This window comes from Culex pipiens, chromosome 3, assembly GCF_016801865.2.
Source record: "Culex pipiens pallens isolate TS chromosome 3, TS_CPP_V2, whole genome shotgun sequence".
Taxonomy (NCBI): domain Eukaryota; kingdom Metazoa; phylum Arthropoda; class Insecta; order Diptera; family Culicidae; genus Culex; species Culex pipiens.
This window is the reverse complement of record NC_068939.1, coordinates 49,053,184-49,076,949: the sequence shown is the minus strand read 5'-3', so window position 1 is coordinate 49,076,949 and position 23,766 is coordinate 49,053,184. Positions and strand designations below refer to the sequence as shown.

The window sequence follows — 23,766 nt, the reverse complement described above, 5'->3', positions numbered from 1 at the left end:
TAGAATAAAATATGACCCTTAAACACACTGGTCGCAACGCTTGCTTGGAGCGTATCCTAGCGAAACTTACTGGGGGATACCGTGGAGAAATTCCCTTATCCCCTTTAAAAAGGGTAGCTTGAAGACTTCTCGTCTTCCAAATCCCTTTCCTTGTTCCTGGTGCGCGGTGGAGATGGGAGTGGCAGGCAATGGACGACTGTCATGGTGGTGAGAATCAGGTTCCGGTAAAATTGATTCTATTCCCGATTAGCCCCCCAAATTCCTAGGCAACTAGAGCTTAGACAATAATCATATCACATGGGTAAATCCAGTCTGCAATACGCTAAAATCACCGTCTCCTAGCGAAGCGAAGGCTCCATACAATTTTGCGAGCTGCTCATACAAAATGAGGCAGCGAATGACTGACAAAACAACAACAAAAAATAACATACAAAATGGAAAACTTATTTTGATCGATTTGCTGTCTTCGACTTTTTGTCAATGTTTAGGGGATTAAAAATGGCATCTTTTGCGCAACAGTTTGAATGGTAATTTTTTTTGTAATGGAGTCATAAAATATTTTTGAGAGAATTAATTTCTTAAGATTTGTGAAAAATAAGTTTTCCTCAGTGTCATCTAATAAGCCCTCTTCTCTTTTTGAAATTAAATTAAACATAATTTAATTCAATAAATATACAAAAGAGTCGAATCTCCAACCTAATTTGTCTAAAGAAAGTAGCATAAAACAAACATAATTACGTGGACCTATGCCATTGTGATTAATCGATTACTTCTACGATATACGTGACTTTTTTGGTATTTCCCATTCATTAAGTTTTTAACTAACCCTATTGAAAATTTAACTTTTTTTCAATCCAAAAAAGTTCAATTACAAGTGTTAACTTCGATACAACTTTGTCTGTTGTCTATAACGCAGAAATAAAATAGTACTTCCCAGTCTAGCTACGCACAACAAACAAAAAACCAAGCCTCTCTACCCAAAATTTCAAACAAAGAAAACCAGCTCCATGTCACCGTGTCACAAAATTTGACTTTTCCATCATCATTACACGCAATCCAACCCGACCAACCGTCCCAAAAAAGGGGGGAAATAGAGAAAAGAATAGCCAAAAACGACGGCTCAATACTGTGACAGCCGTTCCCGTCAAACTCCTCTCCCATACCCTCTGTCTCGCTCTATCTCTCCCTCTCGCAAGCCTCAAGGGTTAGAAAGAGAAATAAAGGAAAACCGAACCCGGCTGTAGGCCGTCCCTTTCGCGCACAATTTTGGAACACCCGTGAAAGAGACGCCGCTTTGACTCGACAGAACGGGACAGAATTTCGGGACAGCCAAACGGTTCTGCTGTGTGACAGTCAGGCCGGCACATGAAGCGGCTTCCGTGGCCGGTTCCGAGAGTGAGAGTTGCCGCTCTCGGTGTTCCGTGGAAGGGGGAGAGAGGGGGTGAAAACATCTGATTGAATCGATATTTTTTCCTCCACGTCGCGGGACAGGGACCGTGCCGGGACAAATCAGATCAACGAACTTGTTACCTGCTGGCGGTTCAAGCTAATCCGTACAGCTACTGCTGAACGATGGTCTAATGGCCTGGTCTTTATTGGGTGTAGGTGGATCGGCACCGATGATTCCAGTCAAAACTGGTTGGCATTGGGGCGGAAACATGCTCCGTATAGGAAAGGTTAGCACATACATGTTAGACGCGCGAGTGTATGCTGGAAATAGATTGCCTACAAGCCGAAAATTCATTGGATATCGAGAAATCGGCGGAATGTGACCCTTTATTGGACCTATCGTAATAAATACAGACTCAATTTAGGGTACACTTGGGACCAAAATAGGAACACGTAGCAAAAATAGGGTCAAAATAATTTCCTAGTTCAAACTAGAAACCTTCAACCTTAACTTTTATTCAGCGCGTATGGCGTGGGAGGACGCGCGGCATCGATTAAGTGTATGTCCTCCGAAGATCGCATGATTTAGTGGAACACATTTAATAATCTCGCTCAGCGCCAAGCTGCGACCCAGCTGTGTCAATTTTTTCAAATAATTTCGGCACACGGTCTGCGCGGAGACTTTTATCGAATCGAAGCATGAATGAAGTGGGATTTTTTTTAAATCGAAATCATTGGGAAGAAATTTCTAGGATGAATTCATTGATGAATTAACGATTTCCGTTACACGAGCTGATGGTATTTTTTGGCTATTGATAGGATTACTTAGTCAAAATATTTTCACATCCAGAATGTCTATTTGAAAGAGCCAAACTTTAAAATAAAGTAATAATAGCTATTATGGAAATAGCATTGAATGTTAAAGGCACAAATTAACTTTTTAAATGCCATTTAAAAAGTGATAAGGAATGGGAAAAATGCAAAGTTTCGCGAATTATTTCGTTTCGTTTTAAAATATCATTAATTTACGACAAGTGACAAGTTTTTTTTGTAATGATATTTCTGTCATGAGAAAGGAAAGCGACAGCTATTTTTTTTTTCTCTTGGTGAACGTCAAAAGAAATTTTTTTGGTGAAGATTCTTCCATCGCTGAAAGTGAAGCTTGATTTTGGAATTATTAAATGCACAACAATTTTAGTTTATGACGTTGGAAATTGGTTCAATAGGTAGTTGCTGAAATGTCGGCATTTGAAAATTTGAAACTATTTGGGTAAAACCTAAAACCTGTTGAAACTATTGAACGATTTTTTCAATTGTGATTTTTTTTCAGAAGATGAATTTCTCGTAATCTTGGACCATTTCTCAATCAATTTGATCGTTATGATGATTAATCAATTTCGAGGAATTCCTTATCTTAACCATTTTTTGTATTTGAAAATGTATATAAATGTAATTTGCTTTTTCCTAGACTTTGAAAATCTTAATAAAAAAATTGTAACATTCCATTAAAAACAATTATAATGAATTAGAAAAGATAATGTTCTTTTCGACTTATTTAAACAAAGTGTTTTTTTCCAAAATAATAGGAGTAATTCAACACTTTCAACCCTTTAAGGATCCACTACACGCGAACATTTTTTACTTCGACTTTTTTACGGAAATTATCATAACTCTGAATAGGAAACATTTAGAGTCCCACTTTTTGTATTAGATACTGTATAAATGTTTTGCAATGCTAGGGACCATCCATAAACCACGTGGACACTTTAGGGGAGGGGGGGGGGGGAATGGCGATTGTCCACGATCCGATACAAAAAGTGCTTTTTTGTATGGACAATTGTCCACGAGGGGGGGGGGGGGGTAACAGATTCCCAAAAAAGTGTCCACGTGGTTTATGGATGGTCCCCTAAAAAGACCTAAACTGATCTGAATGTTTCAATAGTTTCTTCAAAAAGCCCAAAAACTGGCGAAAATAGCTATTTAAACATTTCTTATTATTTTGAGACCACATACTTAAAAAAAAAAAAAGACGAAAAGCATGTTCAAAAGTGCTGTAATATGGTTCAAGCTTGGGTTGAAATGTTCCTGATTAAACAATTATACGTTATCTATTCGTTTGACAGACAGGTTTATCCTAGTTTAGTTAAAGTGACATAAAAACAGCGTTTTGCATAAAAAAATAAAAACCGGGTTTCAACGATTCATGTTGCAAAATTGAGCTTAAATGAAATAAACTCTAGATATTAAAAATCTTTTTGAGAATAAACCCATGGTGCATTGTTTGTATTGAAAAAGTACTCTAGATATGAAAAATAAACTGGATGTTTTTGAGTTATGGAGGCCAAAGATCTTTCTGAGAATATTTATCGTGTTTATTTCAATATTTTGTCTTAAAAAAACCCTTCCAAATATTTGCATTCGTTTGGCAACTCCTACGAGTGTTGATTTTACAACTATACTTTCATCAGTAATCCTTGCCAGTAAAGCTCCACACTTGCGCCCGTCTGAGGCAATCGATTTTTCTAACGAGACTGAACCTCGCAGCGATATAAATCGGTGACACCCACCAGTAATTAACTGTACTGCTGCTGGACGTCCTTTTGTGACCACCATCGGAGCCGACCTGCGGACAGTTTCTATTGAAGTAATTACAGCTTTTTAGTTGCTATCGAGAAATCTCAATTACTGTTGCAAATGATTTTGGCAATCCTCAATTTATTGATCTTTTTTGTTACAAGTTATGTTAAGATCTCCTATCTACCTAAAATCTTCTCCTAAACTAGTAACCAGGTCACATTCTCCCTTAACATTCCTGTGACGTCAACGTTCCCGGACCCAAAATTCTGGAACGCCAACGACCTTGAGCTACTTTTGCGCTCTTACTTCTGCACAGCTTCCCGGCGGCGTCCTGTCACCCAATATCGCCGCCGACGACGTTCGAAAACAAGAACCTTGAACACATTTCGGTAAAAGTAACCGAAAGGGCCGCCCCGTATCTCTGTCGGTTTTGCAAGGGGAAGGGGGGCCTTAGTAACAGCGCCGTTCCCTTCTCAAGGTGACTATGGTGAAACTCGGTTCCCCCCCTCTGTGCAAAGGTATTCCGGAAGAATCTGTCAAACCTGCTGCTTACTTCCAAGTTGTGTGTGCATGTGTGCTCTCTTCCGGAAAGTGTCACTCCATTCCTCCACTGATCGCGGCTTGCTGCGCTTCTGCTTCTACTCCGTTGTACAATGGTTTGTTTCTTCTTTGCACGCGTTTCTTCAGCGAACTGTCAAAATTTCGCTGCCGTTCGCACACATACAGGGGAGGCACGGTGCGCTGCCACGCACACACTCACAGCGACCAGATCGCCGTCGTCTCTTGTACAAGACGCACAGAGAAGCAATAAAAAGTTCCACAAAGGAAACGAACACAATCTTTTTTTTCCCTTTTTTTCGCTGAGCTTATTCCGTCCTTCTCCCGTGCCTCCAGCACGTCACGTCACTTCACGGGTTCCCCCTTTTCCGCAGGGGCACAATTTTGACACACAGCGGCGCTGTGGAAAATCTTCTCACCGCGACGAGCAGCTCCACATCATTTTTTCGACTCTCGACGGATCGCCATTTTTGCTAGCTCGGCTCGTTAACTTTTTTTTTTTTTTTGCTTGATTCCTCCACCTCGTCGTCGTCGTTTGACGTGACTCTTTTCTAGGTTAGGTTCACGCCAGCACGGTGCTGCTGCTGCTTCCACACACGCACGCACACACTTTGGGGGGCTCACTTTCTTCACTTTCTCCGCCCGAGATGGTGGCACCCGACTCGTTCGACCAGTGCACCGGGACTCCGAAGGACTTGCACGAAAGGGAACAGCAAAAGGTCCGTCGTTCCCGTCTTTTGCGTACACGACGACTGCGGCCGCGAGATAGCGTGAACTGTTGAGCGAGCGAGCCCTCGAGCGGGACGGCACGAGCCGCGGGACTGCTGTTGGAGAGGGATGCAAGTGGTGCTCTCCTGCTCTCGCTTCGCGTGTCGCTTGCTGTATTGGTGCAAGTAGGAGTGCGCGAGAGTGTGTACGTGACACCACCTGGCTGAAGATGATCGACCGAGGGGTCATACAACTTTGTTTTTTTTTTCAGCAGTTTTGCGCAAGTTTTTCCTGAAGCCGATGCAAGGACGACGAGAAGGTTACACTGTAGGTGGCGTCACCATCGGGAAATCCTGGAGGTTGTTTTTTCATGAATGAAAACCTTTAGTCATGTCTGAGGATGCCTTTAAGTTCCACTGTTTGTGTAATGGATCATGGTTTAATAGAACCCTGAATCGATTTTAGCAGCTTCAATAAAAGGCGTCCTTCGAGTTTGTAGCATTTCTGTCTTTGTAGCAATTCTGGATCAAGGATCGATGTTAGTAGCTTTAATAGTATGATTCCTTCAATTTGGAAAGTATTGGCTGCACTTCTAGATTTAGGTAGCTCCAGTGGAATGCTTTCTTCGAGTTGGAATATCTTGGTGGCACCTCTGGTTCCTGGAATGATTTTAGTAGCTCCAATAGAATAATTCCTTCAAATTGGAAAGTGTTGGTTTCGCTTTAGGATCTTTGCAGCTTCAATGGAATACTTCCTTTAATGTAGAAAGTCTTGGTTTCACTTCTGGTTCCTGGAACGGTTTTAGTAGCTTCAATGGAATAATTCCTTCAAGTTGATTGCCTTTGTAGCATTTCTGGACCCAGGAACGATTTTAGTAGCTTCAATAGAATGTTTCCTTCAATTTGGAAAGTATTGGTTTCACTTATGGACCGTAGTAGCCTCAATGTATTGCTCCCTTCAAGTTGGAATGCCTTGGTTGCTTGGATTCTGGAACGATTTTAAAGCTTCAATAAAATGCTTTCTTCAAGTTGAAATGTCTTGGTTTCCCCTCTGGGTCCTGGAGCAATTCTAGTAGCTTCAATAGAACAATTCTTTCAATTTAGAAAGCATTGGTTGCACTTCTGGATCTTAGCAGCTTCATTGGAATGCGTCCTTCAAGTTGGAATGTCTTGATTTCACCTCTGGATCCTGGAACGGTTCTAGTAACTTCAATGGAATAATTCCTTCAAGTTGAATTGTCTTTGTAGCATTTCTGGATCCAGGAACGATGTTAGTAGCTTCAAAGCAATGATTTCTTAAATTTGGAAAGTATTGGTTGCATTTCTGGATCTTAGCAGCTTCAATAGAATTCAATAGAATGCTTCCTTCAAGTTGGAATGACTTGGTTTCACCTCTGGATCCTGTCATTTATTAGCTTTGACAGATTGCTTTACTGGGATTGGAATCGGGGCTCGTAGCTTCTTCAAACTGTCGTTCTGAAATTAGATCAATGAATAATAAACTTTGTTGTTAATTTTAGAGTTACTTGTAGTTGCAGGAGTAAAACCCATATTTAATTAAATTGCTGAATAATTTTCATCATCGAAAATTACAAATATTGAGGACTGCTGAAAAATCGAAAAACCTTTTTTTACGAAAGACAAATTCCACCTTCAGATTTTGCTCCCCCCGTTTTCCGATCAGTTGTGGTCGTGTATCACTTCCAAAACCAGATGTCAAAACGAGATCGATATTCGGGCCGCTCCTTCACTAACTCTCAAATCGCCCTCTCTCTTTCTCTCGATACATCACACACACGCGTGTGAACAACTCAACCTCCCTCTCGCACCTTCTCCCAACACGTTTGCATTCATTCTCGCTCGCTCTCCTTCGTTCACACCACCACAACCACCGTCAGATGTCTTCTTCTTTGGTTGCCAATTTCCATTCGGTCACCCCTCTCCTTTTCAGCCTGATGTGAACGGGCACCCTTCTTCCGGAAGATTTTGTCCCTGCGACTCGTCGGGGTCCACCCGCAATTGCCGTGGCGGTGATCGGGATCGGGTTCGTCATTCATCCGAAACATACTCTCCGATTCCCCCTTTATAATTCCCTGACGGTACCAATACACTCTCAGCCACATGCACATCCCGTGCTGTCCTCTCCTCGTCCCCCCTACCTCCTCGGTGGATTTGAAGGAAGCTTGAGGACCCCCCTTCTCCCTCTCCTGGTCCATCGGAGTTTTACATTGTAATACATTGAAGAAAAAAAAATATTTATCGCAAAAATTCTCAAAAAGACATAAAAAAGCTAAAACTATTTGAATTTCTTGAATAAAACACCACCACTATCAAAAGCAGTGCCACTGGCAGCACTGTTAATGGGTGAACGAATCTCCGCTCCCACTGCTACTGTGTGTGCGTTACTTAAGAGAAAAGAAGAGAAACAACAACAATAAAAACTTTCCGCTTATACCCTCTCTCCCTCTCTATACTCAATGTAACAATGATGTTGCTCCTCCGCCGCCTGATGACGACGACGGGACTCAACACAGGAGACCGGCCGACCAGGGTCCCGCCGTGGATTGGCCGGCAGTTTTCCAGGTTCGCAATTTGTTCACAAAGTTGCACAAAGTTGAGTTTCATCATGTTTTGCAATCCACTCTGTATTAATTTTTCATATTTTCTTTTTTTTTGTAAGGATTCTTCAAGATTGGCAAAAACTACTAGGCTACTTTCAGTGAGAAAAGCGAAAAAAAGTTTGTTCACCTTTCGAAATATTAACGGAAATGTAGTTGTTGTTTATTGAATTTAGATATAAATTATAACCCAAATTTGGTAATTTGTCACCACGGAAATGTAGTGAATTGATGATACACTATAAAATGTTGAGTTTCTTAACTTAAAAAAGTCAATACCAACAAGTCGATGTAAGGTATACGGCAAAACTTATATATGTTCAAGGAACTATCTGATTGATTTGATAGCTTCGGCAAAATTGTAGGTTAAAACAGGACTACAGTCCAGGCTCGAATATCCGAAGGCCTTGGAGAAATTTCACTTCATTTTTTTTTTTTTTTTGTTAATTTTCGAGCTTAAGTGTAACCCCATTGCTACGCTAAAGTAATTTAGAATTTAAAATCCAATATGGAAAAAATGCATATTTTATTTATTGAAATTTTACTTAAATGGGGTCGTAGAACACGAATTTGATGTTAAAAATAAGAAAAAAAAAATACGACTATTCGAAGTCCCATACAAAACCATTGGATAATCTTAACTGTGTTTAGAATTTACGCAAATTTTTAATCAAATCGTCAAAAAAACAAGATTTTCAAGATCAAAAAAAGATGCAATTTTTTATTTCAAAATTGAAACTGAAATTTTTGAAAATAAATTTTGCCATAACTTTTACTATATAACTTCCAGAGCCTTGAAATTTTCTGACATTGAATTGATAGCATAAATACACATTTTACAAAACAAATAAACCTTGGACGACCCCGACTCCTTCACGCAGAAAAATGTTTTGTAGAATCAGCCTGTACGAGGTTTGTTTCAACAAAAATTTTGTTGAATATAATCAACGCCGATTTTGCGTTGAAACAAACCTTGATTTTCTTAATTCCTTTTGTTGTTTTGAAAAAGTTGCTTTGACGTTTAGCGTTGATTCAACAAAAATCTTGATTTTCAAATCAACAAAATGTTTTGTTGAATCAAATATGCCTTATTTTTCTGCGTGTTAAAAAAGGTTACTTTAAAGGTATTGTCGTTCTTTTTGACACCAAACTTTTAAAAATCGCCTAAATCCATATTTTGGCCAAATCTGGTTTTCTTGGTCTCAAATGAAAGCTTAAACCGAACCGGATTTGGTCACTGTGGAGACCAGGAATCTGCTTTATATCTGCTATCCGAACTTTGACGACATGAGCAACACGACAACTTTGACATGAGCAATTCTCTACGAAATCGGTCTTTTTTCTTCAATTTTAATTTTTGTATTTTTTAATCCGACTGAAACAGAAGCCATTTTGCATCATTAGTTTGTCCATATAATTTTCCATACAAATTTGGCAGCTGTCCATACAAAAATGATGTATGAAAATTCAAAAATCTGTATCTTTTGAAGGAATTTTTTGATCGATTTGGTGTCTTCGGCAAAGTTGTAGGTATGGATACGGACTACACTGGAAAAAAATGATACACGGTAAAAAAAATTTGGTGATTTTTTTATTTAACTTTTTATCACTAAAACTTGATTTGCAAAAAAACACTATTTTTAATTTTTTTTTATTTTTTGATATGTTTTAGAGGACATAAAATGCCAACTTTTCAGAAATTTTCAGGTTGTGCAAAAAATCATGGGGCATAATAATGAATGTCTGGCCCTTTTGAAATGTTAGTCTTGATTTGAAAATTTTGAAAATATTGTTTTCGAAAAGATTGGAAAATTTCACAAATGTTTCATTTTTTGACATTGAAAATCGGACGATTAGTTGCTGAGATATCGACATTGAAAAATGTTGGGCTGTTTGGGTGAGACTTAGAAAACATCAATTTTCCTGTTTTTAAACCTTTGCATTGCAATATCTCAGCAACTAAAGGTCGTATCAACAAAGTCCGAAGAAGCAAAATATAGAGAATTTTCTCAGCTTTTCAAAAATATTTTTTTCAAAAGTGGGCAAACATGTGCACTAATTTAAAAAAATGAAAAACTGCGGCAGTTTCGAAAAAAGTTACATAAAAATGGCTATAACTTAAAAACGGTGCACTTTATCAAAATTTCACTTAAGTACTTTTTGATTGCAAATTCAATTTTACATCGAAAAATAAAGTTGAAAAATTTTTGCGACCAAAATTTCGATTTTTTGAAAAAATCAGTATTGATTAAAAAATTCATAACTCGTTCAATGATTTTTTGCACAACTTGGAAATTTCTGAAAAGTTGGCATTTTATGTCCTGTAAAACATATCAAAAAATAAAAATAAATAAAAATAGTGTTTTTTTGCAAATCAAGTTTTAGTGATAAAAAGTTAAATAAAAAAATCACCAAATTTTTTTTACCGTGTATCATTTTTTTCCAGTGTAGTCCGTATCCATACCTACAACTTTGCCGAAGACACCAAATCGATCAAAAAATTCCTTCAAAAGATACAGATTTTTGAATTTTCATACATCATTTTTGTATAAACAGCTGCCAAATTATAAAAATACAAAAAAAAAACGAATGACCGAAATCCTAGAGAACTGCTCACATGCAAGGAAACATGTCGTTTTTTACCCGTTTTTGTGCGCGGCGCGTTGAAAACCCAGTTTTTATGTTCAAAAAACGTTACTTAATCCACCTTTAGGTGATTGGTGCCTTCCTCACATTCATAAAGTGAATACACTACACAGCCTGAGAAAAGTGTATAAATAACATTTACTTTATCAATATCTGAGATCCGGCCTCAAAATAAGTGAATTAAAACACTAACGCACTTATAACTTTTGATAGGGTTGCCAGATTTTCAATCTTTTGGACTCTTTGGAAAGATCTTTTGATTACCCATCCAACGATAGGTCGCATGGTAGATCTCGACAACGTTTTCATCAAAATATGTGTATAAATAACACCGAAGTGGTTATAACTTTTGATAGGGTTGTCAGATCTTCAACGTTTTGTGCTAGTTGGAAAGGTCTTTTAAATACCTTTCTAAAAATGTATAGCATGACGGGTTTTCTTACAAATACCACCCTTTTTACAATCTTCCGAAGTTTAGCTAAAATCGTTCTTTAGCATAACTTTTGAAGTACTTTTTTAAACTTCATAATATTAACTAGGGCCTTGTGGGACCCAAAGACGAATCGAATGCGAAACAGTCCAAATCGGTTAAGCCAGTCCGGAGATAATCGTGTGCACATTTTTCGGTGCACGAACTTGCAGACATACACACGCACATACATTTGTTCAGAATTTGATTCTGAGTCGATAGATTTACGTGAAGGTGGGTCTACGGGGTCTAATAGAGAAGTTCAGTTTTCGAGTGATTGTATAGCCTTTTCTCATTGAGGTGAGGAAGACAAAAACATATCTCCGAATCGTTTTAGTGGATATGAGGGTGACAAGAAAAAATGAAAATTTTAGAAAATCGTAAGAGATACCCCCTGGCTCGATTCTTTAGGTAAAAATAAGTAACTTTGACCCAAATCGGATAAGGGTTAAGGGTCGCTTTTTATCGTTGAAGTTTGTATGGGACCATCCATAAACCACGTGGACACTTTTTTGGGAATCTGTTCCCCCCCCCCCTCTCGTGGACAATTGTCCATACAAAAAAAAACTTTTTCGAATGGATCGTGGAAAATCGCCATACCCCTCCCCCCCCCTTTAGTGTCCACGTGGTTTATGGACGGTCCCTATAGGAAAAATCGAAAAAATGTAAGGGAAAAAGCAATAATTCCAAAATTCTGCCAAAAGGTGGCGTTTAATGTGTCGGATCATTGTCAAGTGTGAGATCCTTATGTAAAATTTTATGACAAACAACTTTGTCGAAGACCACAAAACGATCCGAGTTAACCCTGACGAGTTATTAACGATTTAAAGAAGACGTTTTTGTATGAAAAGATTTTTTTTCACCAACTTCAACGATAAAAAGCGACCCTTAACCCTTAACCGATTTCGCTCAAAATTTTCACAGTTACTTATTTTTGCCTAAGGAATCGAATCAGGGGGTATCCTGTATTGTCACCCTAATGGATATTCGCAATTTTTGGATATGTTATGTAAAATATTACAAGGAATCAGCAAAAAATATTTTAATATATAAGCTCTTTGGTCCCGAGTCCTTCAAATCAGCAATTGAATTTTTCGTAGGACCTCAACATATCTTTCCTGAAAAGACCAACTAAGACTTTTCTTTTGAATTGTGGCGCTACTAAATTAGTTCAGTTGTTCCGGAAATATGATTTTTTTTAAATGTGGTTTTTGCGAAAATCGACGAGAAACTATTTTTTTTTTGGGTCAAACAAAAAAATACGAGTCTTTTGATTTGGATACTTCCTGTTTGACGTGAATCGCTTTATATCAGAGATTTGGGAAGTAAAGAAATTTAAGTGATTTCAAAATTTAAAACATTCAAGTTATTTAAGAAACTCGATAAATTTATGTAACTCAAAACAATCATATACCTACAGTCCAGAATCGGTTATCGGAAGGTCTTGGAAAAATTTCACTTCGGATAATCGAATCTTCGGATAATTTAATCACAACAAAAAATGTCTTAGTTAGGCGCATTGGAAAAATCTTTCTAATAACTTTCGAAATATATATAACAAGATGGGTTTCCTCACAAAAATCACCCTTTTTATAATCTTCCGGACATTAGCCAAAATCGTTTTTTAAACATAACTTTTGATGTACTTTTCTAAACTTCACAGTAGTTACTAGCGTCTTATGGGACTCCAAGACAGATCGAATGAGAACAAAATGGTCCTAATCGGTTCAGCCAGTCCGGAGATAATCGAGTGCATATTTTTTGGTGCACGAACTCTCATCCAGACACACTCACAGACATTTGTTCAGAATTTGATTCTGAGTCGATAGGTATACGTGAAGGTGGGTCTACGAGGTCAAATTCAGAAGTTCATTTTTCGAGTGATTTTACTGCCTTTCCTCAGTAAGGTGAGGAAGGCAAAACAATCCATAATTTTAGAGATTGGCATTCGAGAATAAAAAAACTCAATTTTTATTTATTAAAATTTAATTTTAGGATTTCGAGAATTAGTCGCGTTCTGCAAGATCAGCAAAAATTGTACTAACTCTAAAAATCAGCCGATAGAAATAACTTTCATTCAAACTTTGAACTACTTTATAATTTCAGGAAAGATTTGGAAACACTTTTTGCTGAAATGCTAAGCGTATTTTTCCCATAACTATTGCAGAACTTTCTAAAACTCACGCAAGACTCACTTATTTTTTTATTTAACCAAAGAGAAGTGAAAATACCGAACGAAGGCAAACAAAATCACTGAGATAAATTAACTGCTCAAAAAGCCTCGTAACATCACCTTCTCGCAAACAGAATTGAAATTCAACAGAAATAGGAATTTAATTCGAACTGTTTGATGAAAGAGTCTCACTAATTTAATGAAAGTACGTTTCAATTGAAGATAGATTCATTATTGAAGATCAATAAATTTTCTCTATAGTACCACCAACTGAGCATTAAACTCAAATCTACAGAACTTTTATGAACTGAAATTAATGTGATATTTACATATTGAGGACAATAATTTCTCAAGGCTAACACCGGAGTACTCACCATCCGGGAAAATTGAAAATCGTTCCTGGTCCAAAAGCTCCAAAAATCAGCCACTCTGCGTCGATTCCTCATCCGTTGTCGGTGCCGGCCGTCGCAGCACAAAAAAGCCACACAACTGAAGGTGGCCACCTTAAAACTCGTCTTCACCGAGTCCGGATGGTGTCCTCCTCCTTCGACTTCTTCACCTGCTCTTCCAATCAACTTTGCAACACTGTTGCTACCAAACCCCCTTCAGCAGTAACAGAGGGGAGAGAAAAAAAAATCCTTTTTCAATTCACGACTATTGCTGGCCGCGGCCACTTCTGCCGCCGCACACTACCACCGATTCCCGAGGAAGCACAAACACACTCTGCTGCTGCCGCTGTACGTGTGTCGGCACACAATCTCGTGTGCGGTCGACTGACGTTGCCTGTGTGTATTGGTGGCCACTTTACACACCACCCCACGATCCGAGATTGGCCCGTCTCCCCCCGCGCCCGTGAAAAACGAGGAATAAGGAAGAAATCGCGACGACTTTGATGGGGGCCAGCGAGCGACACCAAAAAAAAAACGGAAAAGACTAATCTTCTGCTCTACCAGAACTTCCGCACACGATACCTTCCCGGCGGAACGTCACCAGAGTCTGCTTGCGGGTGGAAATACGGGTCGAAATTTCACTTGCACTTGCACTTGGCCACTTTTTGTGGAGCGGTTTCAGCTGGCCTTCCTTCCCGACATCTTTTTCGTTTCTGACGGCTGTGCGCGACGAGTTGATGGAAAGCTCCCGTCGCGGCGATGTGCGTTTTGCGAGTTCAGGAAAGCTTTCGCGCAACCTGTCAGTTTGTCGGAGTTGGCGGCTGGCAGCCCGAATCCGGCAGGGGTGGGATTGAGCCGATTGACCCTTTCAGTGCCGAAAGGTGCTACAATTGGGTCCTAAAATGAAGCTTAGATTGCTGATATTATGGTTTACAGCGATAAATCTTATTTTTCTGAGTACAATGACCCTTTGTACGACCACAAAGAGTTTAAAATGGATTTTTAAATCAATTATGAAAAATTAACCTCGTGGTCCTTCTTGACAGAAAAGTTCCTACTTGACAGCTCGTTCCAAGGGGACCATAGTTGATCCATCGAAAAAATGTTGTCTTGTCAAAAAAAAAATTGCATTAAAATGAAAAAAAGTGATCAGAAATGGTTTTTGATCGTGTTATTTAAAAATTTACATAGGGCTTTAGTACCCAATTGGTTAACCGCTGCAACTTGGTTGCAACCAGAAAAAAAAAACATGAATTACGCAATTGGGTACTAAAGCCCTATGCTAATTTTTATGTACAACGGTAAAAAACACGATTAAAAACCATTTCTGATCACTTTTTTTCATTTTAATGCAAACAAAAAAAATTGACAAGACAACATTTTTTCGATGGATCAACTATGGTCCCCTTGGAACGAGCTGTCAAGTAGGAACTTTTCTGTCAAGAAGGACCACGAGGTTAATTTTTCCAAATTGATTTAAAAATCCATTTTAAACTCTTTGTGGTCGTACAAAGGGTCATTGTACTCAGAAAAATAAGCATTATCGCCAGATTGCTGATATTATTGTTTAAAGCGTTAAAGCTTATTTTTCTGAGAACAATGACCCTTTGTACGACCACAAAGAGTTTAAAATGAATTTTTAAATCAATTTTGAAAAATTAACCTCGCGGTCCTTTTTGACAGAAAAGCTCCTACTTGACAGCTCGTTCCAAGGGGACCATAGTTGATCCATCGAAAAAATGTTGTCTTCACGCAAAATCCACATAACACAGATCTGTGTAAAATTTGACACAGATTGCCCAAAACCGGGAATACACAGAATCTGTGTAGAAGCCTTGTACACAGATCTGTGTACAGCCGCTGTCTGTCAAATCTGTGTAATTTTTATTAAACAAACTGTGTAAAATTTTACACAGATCTGAGTAGGATTTTACACAGATCTGTGTACAATTTTACACAGAATCTGGATAGAATATAAAATATGGTTTTGATTCTGAAGATGATTTTGAACATATATTTTAAAAAATATAAGGTGAAATAAAGCACATTTTATTAGCTTAAGTCTGAGATTTTAAACATAATAAACATTTGAAGGAGCCGCAGTATCCGTTTGCTCGTGTTGTCTCCGGAACTCCTCCTCTGGAATAGCTGGTGTGGATAGTTTCGCAGCGGGCAAGCCTGGCGCTTCTGCCGCACACGAAGTAGGACATCGAAGGTTAGCTATTTTTCATTCAATGCATTTACCTGAAAAGTTGAAAATCCAATCTAGGACTGATTCTTATTGGAACCAATGGCCGAAATGATAAAAAATCTAATTGAAGAATTCGACGACGTTTTTTCCGCTAGGTTCGCTGTTGTTCCAGCGGTGTTCGGAATGACAGCCCTCATACAGTTTGAGCAGTTTTTAGGGAAAAATCGCGTTTATCATGAAAAATCAAGCATTTTCAGAAAAGTGGGGTATTGCAAAGTGTGGCAATTTCGCTAACGATCATAATGCGTGGTGATTTGTAGTGAATAATTGTGACTGGTATTTTATTTAAACGATTTTTCTAAAAAGATGATCGATATTTTGGATAACTTGAGTTAAATGTTGCAAAAGTTAAAAGTAATGATGAAATGTTATGTAAAACTGTTTAAACTTTACTTTTCTTCCCCTTTGACCAAAATATTGACCTTAAAAATGCATTTTGGTGATTTTTTGGAATTTTTTGGAAAAATTCGAATAACTGGCAATTTTTTGAGAAAATTATTGTTATTATGCTGTAATATGACTCTAATAGTTTGTTCTATCAATAATACACACATAAGGAGCATTATCAATCAAATAAATCATATTTAAATCAATTTTTCAAAAGATCTTTTTGGTAAATTTGAGGAAAAAACATGAAAAATTAACTCAGCCTCTATGATTTTTACATCATTCGATTCGTTTATGCGATTGCCACACTTTACAATAACTTTCATCGACGTTAAAAAATATTTGAAGGAAATAAAAATCAAAAACTGCAAAAAAAATAATATTTCCAAGCACGCTGTCATTCCGAACATCGTTGCGTAGTGCTTCTACTCGCCACCAGGATGCGTGCACGTTTCTGTCGAATCTCTCAATAGAGAAAGACAATTTAACAATACTTCATGGAAAAAATCACGAGAAATAACTTACCAAGTTTCTCGGAGCTGCATGAAAGTCGCCATCTTAAGTTTTTTGGTTTTTACCCAGATTTGAAACGAAAGCTGATAGAAAATCTGTGTATTTTTTTACACAGATCTGTGTTATAAAACTACACAGTTTTGACAGCTAGAACATGTTCTACAATCTGTGTAATTTTTTTACACAGATCTGTGTTATGTGGATTTTGCGTGTTGTTTATCCGAGACTCCGACATTCCAAAAACCGCTCCTCAATTCCCCACGATGTACAACCCTGCATGTGTTTGTAAAATTTTTCATTCATGCGACTGACAGTTGTGAATTTTGTGTTTACAAAATATTCCCCGAAAAAAATAACGAGAAATCGCGCTTCGCTGTCTGGCGGCCACCGTAATTCCGAAACTTGTGAAAATTCCGGTCCGCGAACCATGAACCCAACGATTGCCATTTAGGAAAACTCACAAGAAAGAAATAAAGTGTCATCAAAATGATCGCCTTCAAGCTGGAACGGTTCCCGCACGTTTGCCGGACGTGTCTGCAGCCGAAAGCCAAGTCCCAGATGACCAGCTTGGGGGAAACCCGCGACAAAGACGGCGGTACCCGGCTGATTGACCTGCTGGACGAGCTGACCTTTCCGATCCCGGAGGTGGGTTTGAGCTGTCTGTTTGTGGTGGTTTTGATTTGGTTTGAAATTTTATGGCTTTTGTTTTCAGGAGCTGAACCATTTAACTCCCGGCAGCATTTGCGGCGACTGTCTGGAACAGTTGGACCAGTTTTTGGAGTATCGGAAGGGGTTGAATTACGTGCTAAAGTTTATCTTTGGGATGGCCCAGCTGAAGAAGGGTAACGTTACAACGCTGAAGGAACTATTCACGGAAGATAAAGAGTACGTGACGGCGCTGCTGAAGCGGTTGCAGATTCTGGAGAAGGCCGAGCTGAGGTTGGAGGATTTGGTCGGGGAGTTTTCCAAGTATGATATCAATGGGGTGACGGACGTGAAGAGGGAACGGTCGGGGGAAGAGGGGGATTTCGATGCCGATTTTCTGGAGGATGCTTTGGTCAAGGTCGAGGTCGATGATGGTAGTATGATCGTGGAGTATTTGGAGTCGGCCGTGAAGAGAAGGCGAGGTCGTCCGAAGAAAGTGGAGGGATCGCCAAAGGTGAAGAGAAGGGGTCGTCCACGGAAGGTTATCGAGGATTCCGATGAGGATGAGGACGACGACGATCAACCGTTGCAGAACTTGAAGAACGAAATGTTGGAATCCTCCGGGGTGACGGAGGACGGTGGCGATCTGTCCGAGAACGACATGCTGATCGAGCGGCTTTCGAACGCGTCGGAACACTTTGCCGGGCACGCGCTTGTGGAAATGTTGGAAAGTGCCGAAGACGGACACTTTGACGGTGGCATGGAAGATTCCGACGGGGAGTTTGAACTGGACGAAGACCTGCTCCAACGATCTCGCCAGTCTAAAAAAGGCAAACGGAACTCCTCACCGCGAAGTCAACGCAAGGGAACACTTCAACAGTGCACCAAGTGCAAATTCAAGACTTACTACCCGCGAACCTTTGAAGCCCACATGGAGAAGCACGATCGCAAGGAGCGAAACTCTGGCGGAGGTTGGCACTGCAAGCGGTGCGACGAAGAGTTTGAAACCAAAAAAGCACTCGACAAACACAAACGGCAAGAGCATCGGGATTACATGTGCGACACGTGCGGCCTCTCCTTCGAGCAGAAGTTTGCCCTGGAAACGCACCGGAAGCGTCACGCCGACGTTCGTCAGTACAAGTGCGATTACTGCCCGATGGAGTACTTTACGCGGCCGGAAATGCTTCTTCACACCAAACAGGTCCATCTGAACGCGTTCGAGGTCAAGTGTCCGGAATGTAATTTGACGTTCAAGACAAAGTCCACCCTCAACCAGCACCTGAAATCGCACACAAATCAACGGACCCATACGTGCGCAATGTGTGGTTTTGGGTTTAAATCGTACACGCACTTGAACCGGCACGTCAAGTCGGTCCATCAAGATTTCCGGTTTCAGTGTGAACATTGCGAGATCTCGTACGGACGCAAGGACAAGCTGCGGATGCACATGGAGAAGGTGCACAATGTGAGTAGATGAACCTTAAGATCAATTTAAGTTATGTTATAGACATGACCAAAATGACCAAATTAAATCTAAATTTTAAAATTTTCAAATATTCAATTTAGAAAAAAAAATAATTTGAATGTTTTTAAGCTTTTGAAATGTTGAACTTCAATTTAACATTTTTTTATTTTATAAATATATATTTTTTTAAATTTAAGGATTTAGGAATTTAATTTTTTTGAAATTTTAGAATTTAGAAATTTCAGATATTAAGAATCTTAGAATTTTATTTTTTATTATTTTTGAATTTAAAAGCTTATTTAAAAAAAATATTGGAACTTATGAATGATAAGAATACTAGAATCTCAGAATTTTTGAAATTTAGGTACTTTAATATTTTGAAATTTCAGCCAAAAAAAATCGTTTTTTTTTTATTTTTGGAATGATAAATTTTTCTTTGATTTTTTTTTAAATTTTTGTATTCTTGGTTTTTATTTTTTAAATTTCTAAAATGTTTTATGATTTTGAATTTTACATTTTATTTTTTTATTATTCTGAATTCTTGTTTTTTTTTTTAAATGGTCCTATAAACAATTGTCTTCCATATGTTTATAGGACCTTATCAAATAACTCTGGAATTTTTAATTGTTATAACATTCTTCAGAGTAGATGCAGGCCAAGGGTGAAATGATACCTTTTCGGTTGACACCCGGTGAGGAACATCCTGGAAGGAGCGGAACTACATCCGTAGTGCTGTAAGTTGATCTTGGTCAAAACAGCTGCTCTGGTTCCTTGCAAGTTACCCATTTTCTTACCTCCACGTTGGCTTGGTTTCGTCATCATGATGACAACACGTGACCTTGCTGGTGGCCTGTGGAAACGAACTCGTAAACCTTTGACCAGCGAGGGTCAGAGTAGAGACGGCCAAAAGAAAGGGATGTGCAATGTGGGAAGGGAAGATTGTAGACGGTATTGTTTTGATTCACAGCATGTTGAGTTAACTGTTGTGGATGTACCTGATACATCGCAATACGGGGTTTCTCTTCTTTCCACTTTCAGCTACTATCTATCTTCTATTTCTTTATTATGTATAACTGATTTTCTAATTCTGCTTCTGTTTACTATCCACCATTTTATTTTGATTGCATGATCCTTTGTTTCTCTTATTTTCATATACTAATGCATCTTTTTGTTTTGTTTTGTTTTTGTTTGTTTCCATTTTCATGTCGTGTCTGGGCCTACGGTTGGAGAACGATTGCACCACGACAACCACTTTGGAGTGATATTATCACACTGGACACAACAGCAACAACATTAGAAACCCTGATGTCACTCAGGTTCCCGAAAGTAACTGTATCATTATTTTATAGTGTTTATATTTTACTAACATCTCTTTCTTTGCAGAGCATGGACTACATTATAAAGCGGCAATGTGGGAAAGGGAAGTAATTTGTGATTGTAGAAGGTATTGTTTTGATTCACAGCATGTTGAACGAACTGTTGTGGATGTACCTAGAACATCGCAACTCGGAGTATCTCTTCTTATTATCTCCAACTACTTTAGTTCTGTTTCACTTATCTTTCAAGTCTCCTCTACTCTATTTGCCAGTTTCAACTGTTATGTGTTTTCCCTGCCAAAAACTGAGCTCCTTAATATGCAAACGAGGTTAATTCTCGGGTTAATTCCTGTTCATAGAATATATCAATCTTTATTCATTGGCTTATTTATTTATTTATTAAAATATTATTTTAATCGGCTCCTAAAGTTGTCAATAATGCTATCTAAGCTTATATGATATTATTTATCTTTTATCACATAGCTATTTTCATAAATTATTGCCTATATTTTTAATCTACTTCATACAGCTTTTACTCTTCTTTCCTTCAACATACACTTATTCTTTCAGTATCGAACTTTATGTAGTATGCTTTCCTTTATTTTCTATTGTTTTAATCTACGCCCTTTTCTTCAAACAAGTAAGGTTTGAGTCCTTACTCAATATATTGAATTGTCAAAGTCACACACATAACATTATTGTACTTTTGGTAAACTTTTAAATAACATGCTTAGGTTCAAAACATTGTAACAAAACACCGCGACAGAAGAAATAGCAACAGATTAACACGACACAACATTAGGCAGGATTTCAGGAGAAAACAATACACTGTAAATAACAATTAGTTTTCGAATTCAAACTAAAATAAAACAGATCTTGCTTTAATGAAAATTGTTAGGCACACTATAAACGGTTAGGCGCTTATACTTACATCAAACCCTACGTAATGTACCACCCCCGGCCGAGTTAAAATGCGTAACCGGAAAAGAAGGTGGGCATGCCTGGCACGAACACTCAAAGCGTGTTCTAGCGTGTTGCTCGTACTGACTCAGAGCAAGGGTGAGATGTAGGTGTAAGGGCAGTGCGTGTTCGTCGGGAACCTGGTGCATAAGATCGGTCAAGGCCCGTTCTTACACTGAAAATTGCGAATTGCGAATTGCGAATTGCGAACATTCTTCAGAGTAGATGAATCTCTGCGCACTCTTCGGTAAAGTTGTCCCTTGGAACACGAACTGATTGGCTCATGAGATATTCAAAAACTGCTCGCAATATGGACTTTGTTTCACTTCTTAATATTAATTTAGCTGACTGTTCCCAACCTAATTGGGTCCTAAAATGAAGCTTAGATTGCTGATATATTGCTTATTTTTCTGAATACAATGACCCTTTGTACGACCACAAAGAGTTTAAAATGGATTTTTAAATCAATTTTGAAAAATTAACCTAGCGGTCCTTCTTGACAGAAAAGTTCCTACTTGACAGCTCGTTCCAAGGGGACCATAGTTGATCCATAGAAAAAATGTTGTCTCGTTAATATTTTTTTTGCGTTAAAATTAAAAAAAAAGGGATTAGAAATGGTTTTTAATTGTGTTTTTTACCGTTGTACATAAAAATTTACATAGGGTTTTAGTACCCAATTATTTCTAATTATTTCACTCAATTTTCTCAGATCCAAACCTACTTCGTGTGCGACATATGCCTGCAGTCTTACAATGCGCGCGACAAGCTCGAGGAGCACAAGACCCACCACGAGAACCCGAAACCGTTGCAGTGTGGAGTCTGCCTGACCGCGTACGTTAGCCAGGAAGAGTTCAACTCACATCTGTGCATCACCTACAAGTAATTACACGTTGATATACCTAATTGATACTTGGTGAAATATTTAATTCGCTTTCATCCAACAGAGACGACTACGTTTGCTGCGAGCGCGACTTCAAGTATCACTTTTACTACAACAAGCACATGTTCCTGGTGCACGGCCTAAAGACAAACGTGCGCGTCAAACCGACCCAGGGACTGCTGCTGGGACAGGTTCGCGCCATGAGGGTAAGGTGTCTTCGAGCAACGGTCAGCAACAACCTTATTGATTCCATTTCCTCCTTTAGAAACAAGCCGAGCGGTGTCCCCGGTGCGAGCGGGAATTCCCAACAAGAAACCAAAAGAAGCAGCACATGATTGCGTGTCGTGGCGACGGCGGCGGTGACGGTCAGGACTTTATGGGTGCGACGGAGATCCCCGTCGTGATGGCCGAGGAGGGAGAAAAGCCCGTGGTTGGCGGAGGCACGCTTTTGGGCACCACCAATCCGCAACAGCAGGACGACGACGGGTGCGTTACGTACGAAATCGAGTACGTGGATAATTACGATTCGAAGGAGGACATTGCGCGGAAGGTGAATTTGGTTTAGTCGGCGTGGGAGGCGCGCTTTGCTTTGCCAGCTGTATTTTAAGCTGAAAGTCGTCGTGAAAAATACTTTTTTTTTCTTTTAGCACGTACCTATCGCGTTTAAGGTAAATGTTAGTGCGTTAGAGTTAGGTTTTTACTATACTTTAATAAAGGATTCCGCAAAGTGATGTTTTTTGTGTATCATTTACTAACGAAGAATGTTCGTGGGGACCATCTTTGATGAATGTTAGCTTATATAGTATCGCAAGGCATATTGTTGCTTCCACGCAACAGAAAACTGTTGTGTTGCAAACATCATCTCTGCTTGGGACGTATGATTCAAGTACCTAGGCACCTTTGATGAATCACGGGGCTTTCACTTTCATGAAGAAAAGTAAACATGAAAATTGGAACTTTAAGCTGTGTATGCTGGATTCACGAAGCAAGTAGCACTCGTCGCCGTTCGATTCGTAGCGTTAAGAATTTAGATTTTCTTCATTTCTACGATGTTTGAGGACGCTGTTGCCTTATTATCAAGAGCATTGTAAATCATAAGTAGCTCCTCACCGTGGTTTTTTTGCTTGTTTCATGTCCTCCCACTCCATAGTTGGCTACGTACTGCTTCTTCAGGTCATTCACGTGACCAAGAAAAATCATGTGCTGGTCATCGCCGATGGTTGTCAACTTGACTTACTCGTCCCCTGCTGGATCCGGCATTACTGGCAGAGGCACTTCTTCTTGGTCTACGCTGTCCTGTATTTTTTTCATGTTGATTGTTACCAAAGTATTTTTTTCAACATTTTTTTTACCAAGCCAATGTTGTCATGGATCTCATCTAGAACCGGCGTCAGGACATTGACTTATATGCCGCCGTCCTCCGGTTACATGTCGACAAGCGAAGTGTCGACATTTGTCTCAGCTGGATCCGCTGCAGAAGAAGTTGAGATGTTGACCGTTGAAACTGGCTGCCGAACGCCTTGTTGGACGACGGAAGTGGCACTCGTTGCAGCTGGATTCGGCACTGGTGGTGATCGTACAATGCTCGGGTCTTTTCTTGCAGAACCTGGATCTTTCGGAATATGGGTTAACTCCATTTTTTTTAAAGAATTAATATCTTAATTTCGTTTGTAGCCGTTCCATCCAGGTGGTTCTCAGCGATTGAGAAGATCCGTTAAAAAACATTCATTGTATTTTTTTAACATGAAGTTATGCTACGATATAAATACGTATAATTTTTCATATTTTGAGAAAGAAAAATTGTGAATTTCAACACCTTTTAC

General features: G+C 39.0%; 2 protein-coding genes across 4 annotated transcripts in view; one reads left to right on the top strand and one right to left on the bottom strand.

Moving 5' to 3' along the window:
- Positions 1-14,252, bottom strand: part of LOC120413155 (phosphatidylinositol 3-kinase regulatory subunit alpha) — a 54,663-nt gene extending 40,411 nt beyond the window's left edge. For 2 of the 3 annotated variants that reach the window (XM_039573860.2, XM_039573863.2), the window contains exon 1: positions 13,512-14,252. The gene's annotated coding sequence lies outside the window, so the exon portion shown is untranslated. Of the gene's footprint in view, positions 1-4,519; positions 5,411-13,511 lie in introns of those variants that run through there. The other variant, XM_039573862.2, reaches the window with a different exon arrangement.
- Positions 14,253-16,981: 2,729 nt separating this feature from the next.
- Positions 16,982-22,674, top strand: LOC128093575 (zinc finger protein 649-like). The gene is made up of 5 exons (XM_052710951.1): positions 16,982-17,322; positions 17,390-18,787; positions 21,773-21,942; positions 22,008-22,149; positions 22,209-22,674. The coding sequence occupies exons 1-5, from the start codon at positions 17,164-17,166 to the stop codon at positions 22,506-22,508; spliced, it is 2,169 nt and encodes a 722-aa protein (XP_052566911.1). The 5' UTR covers positions 16,982-17,163; the 3' UTR covers positions 22,509-22,674.
- The last annotated feature ends 1,092 nt before the right edge of the window (positions 22,675-23,766 follow it).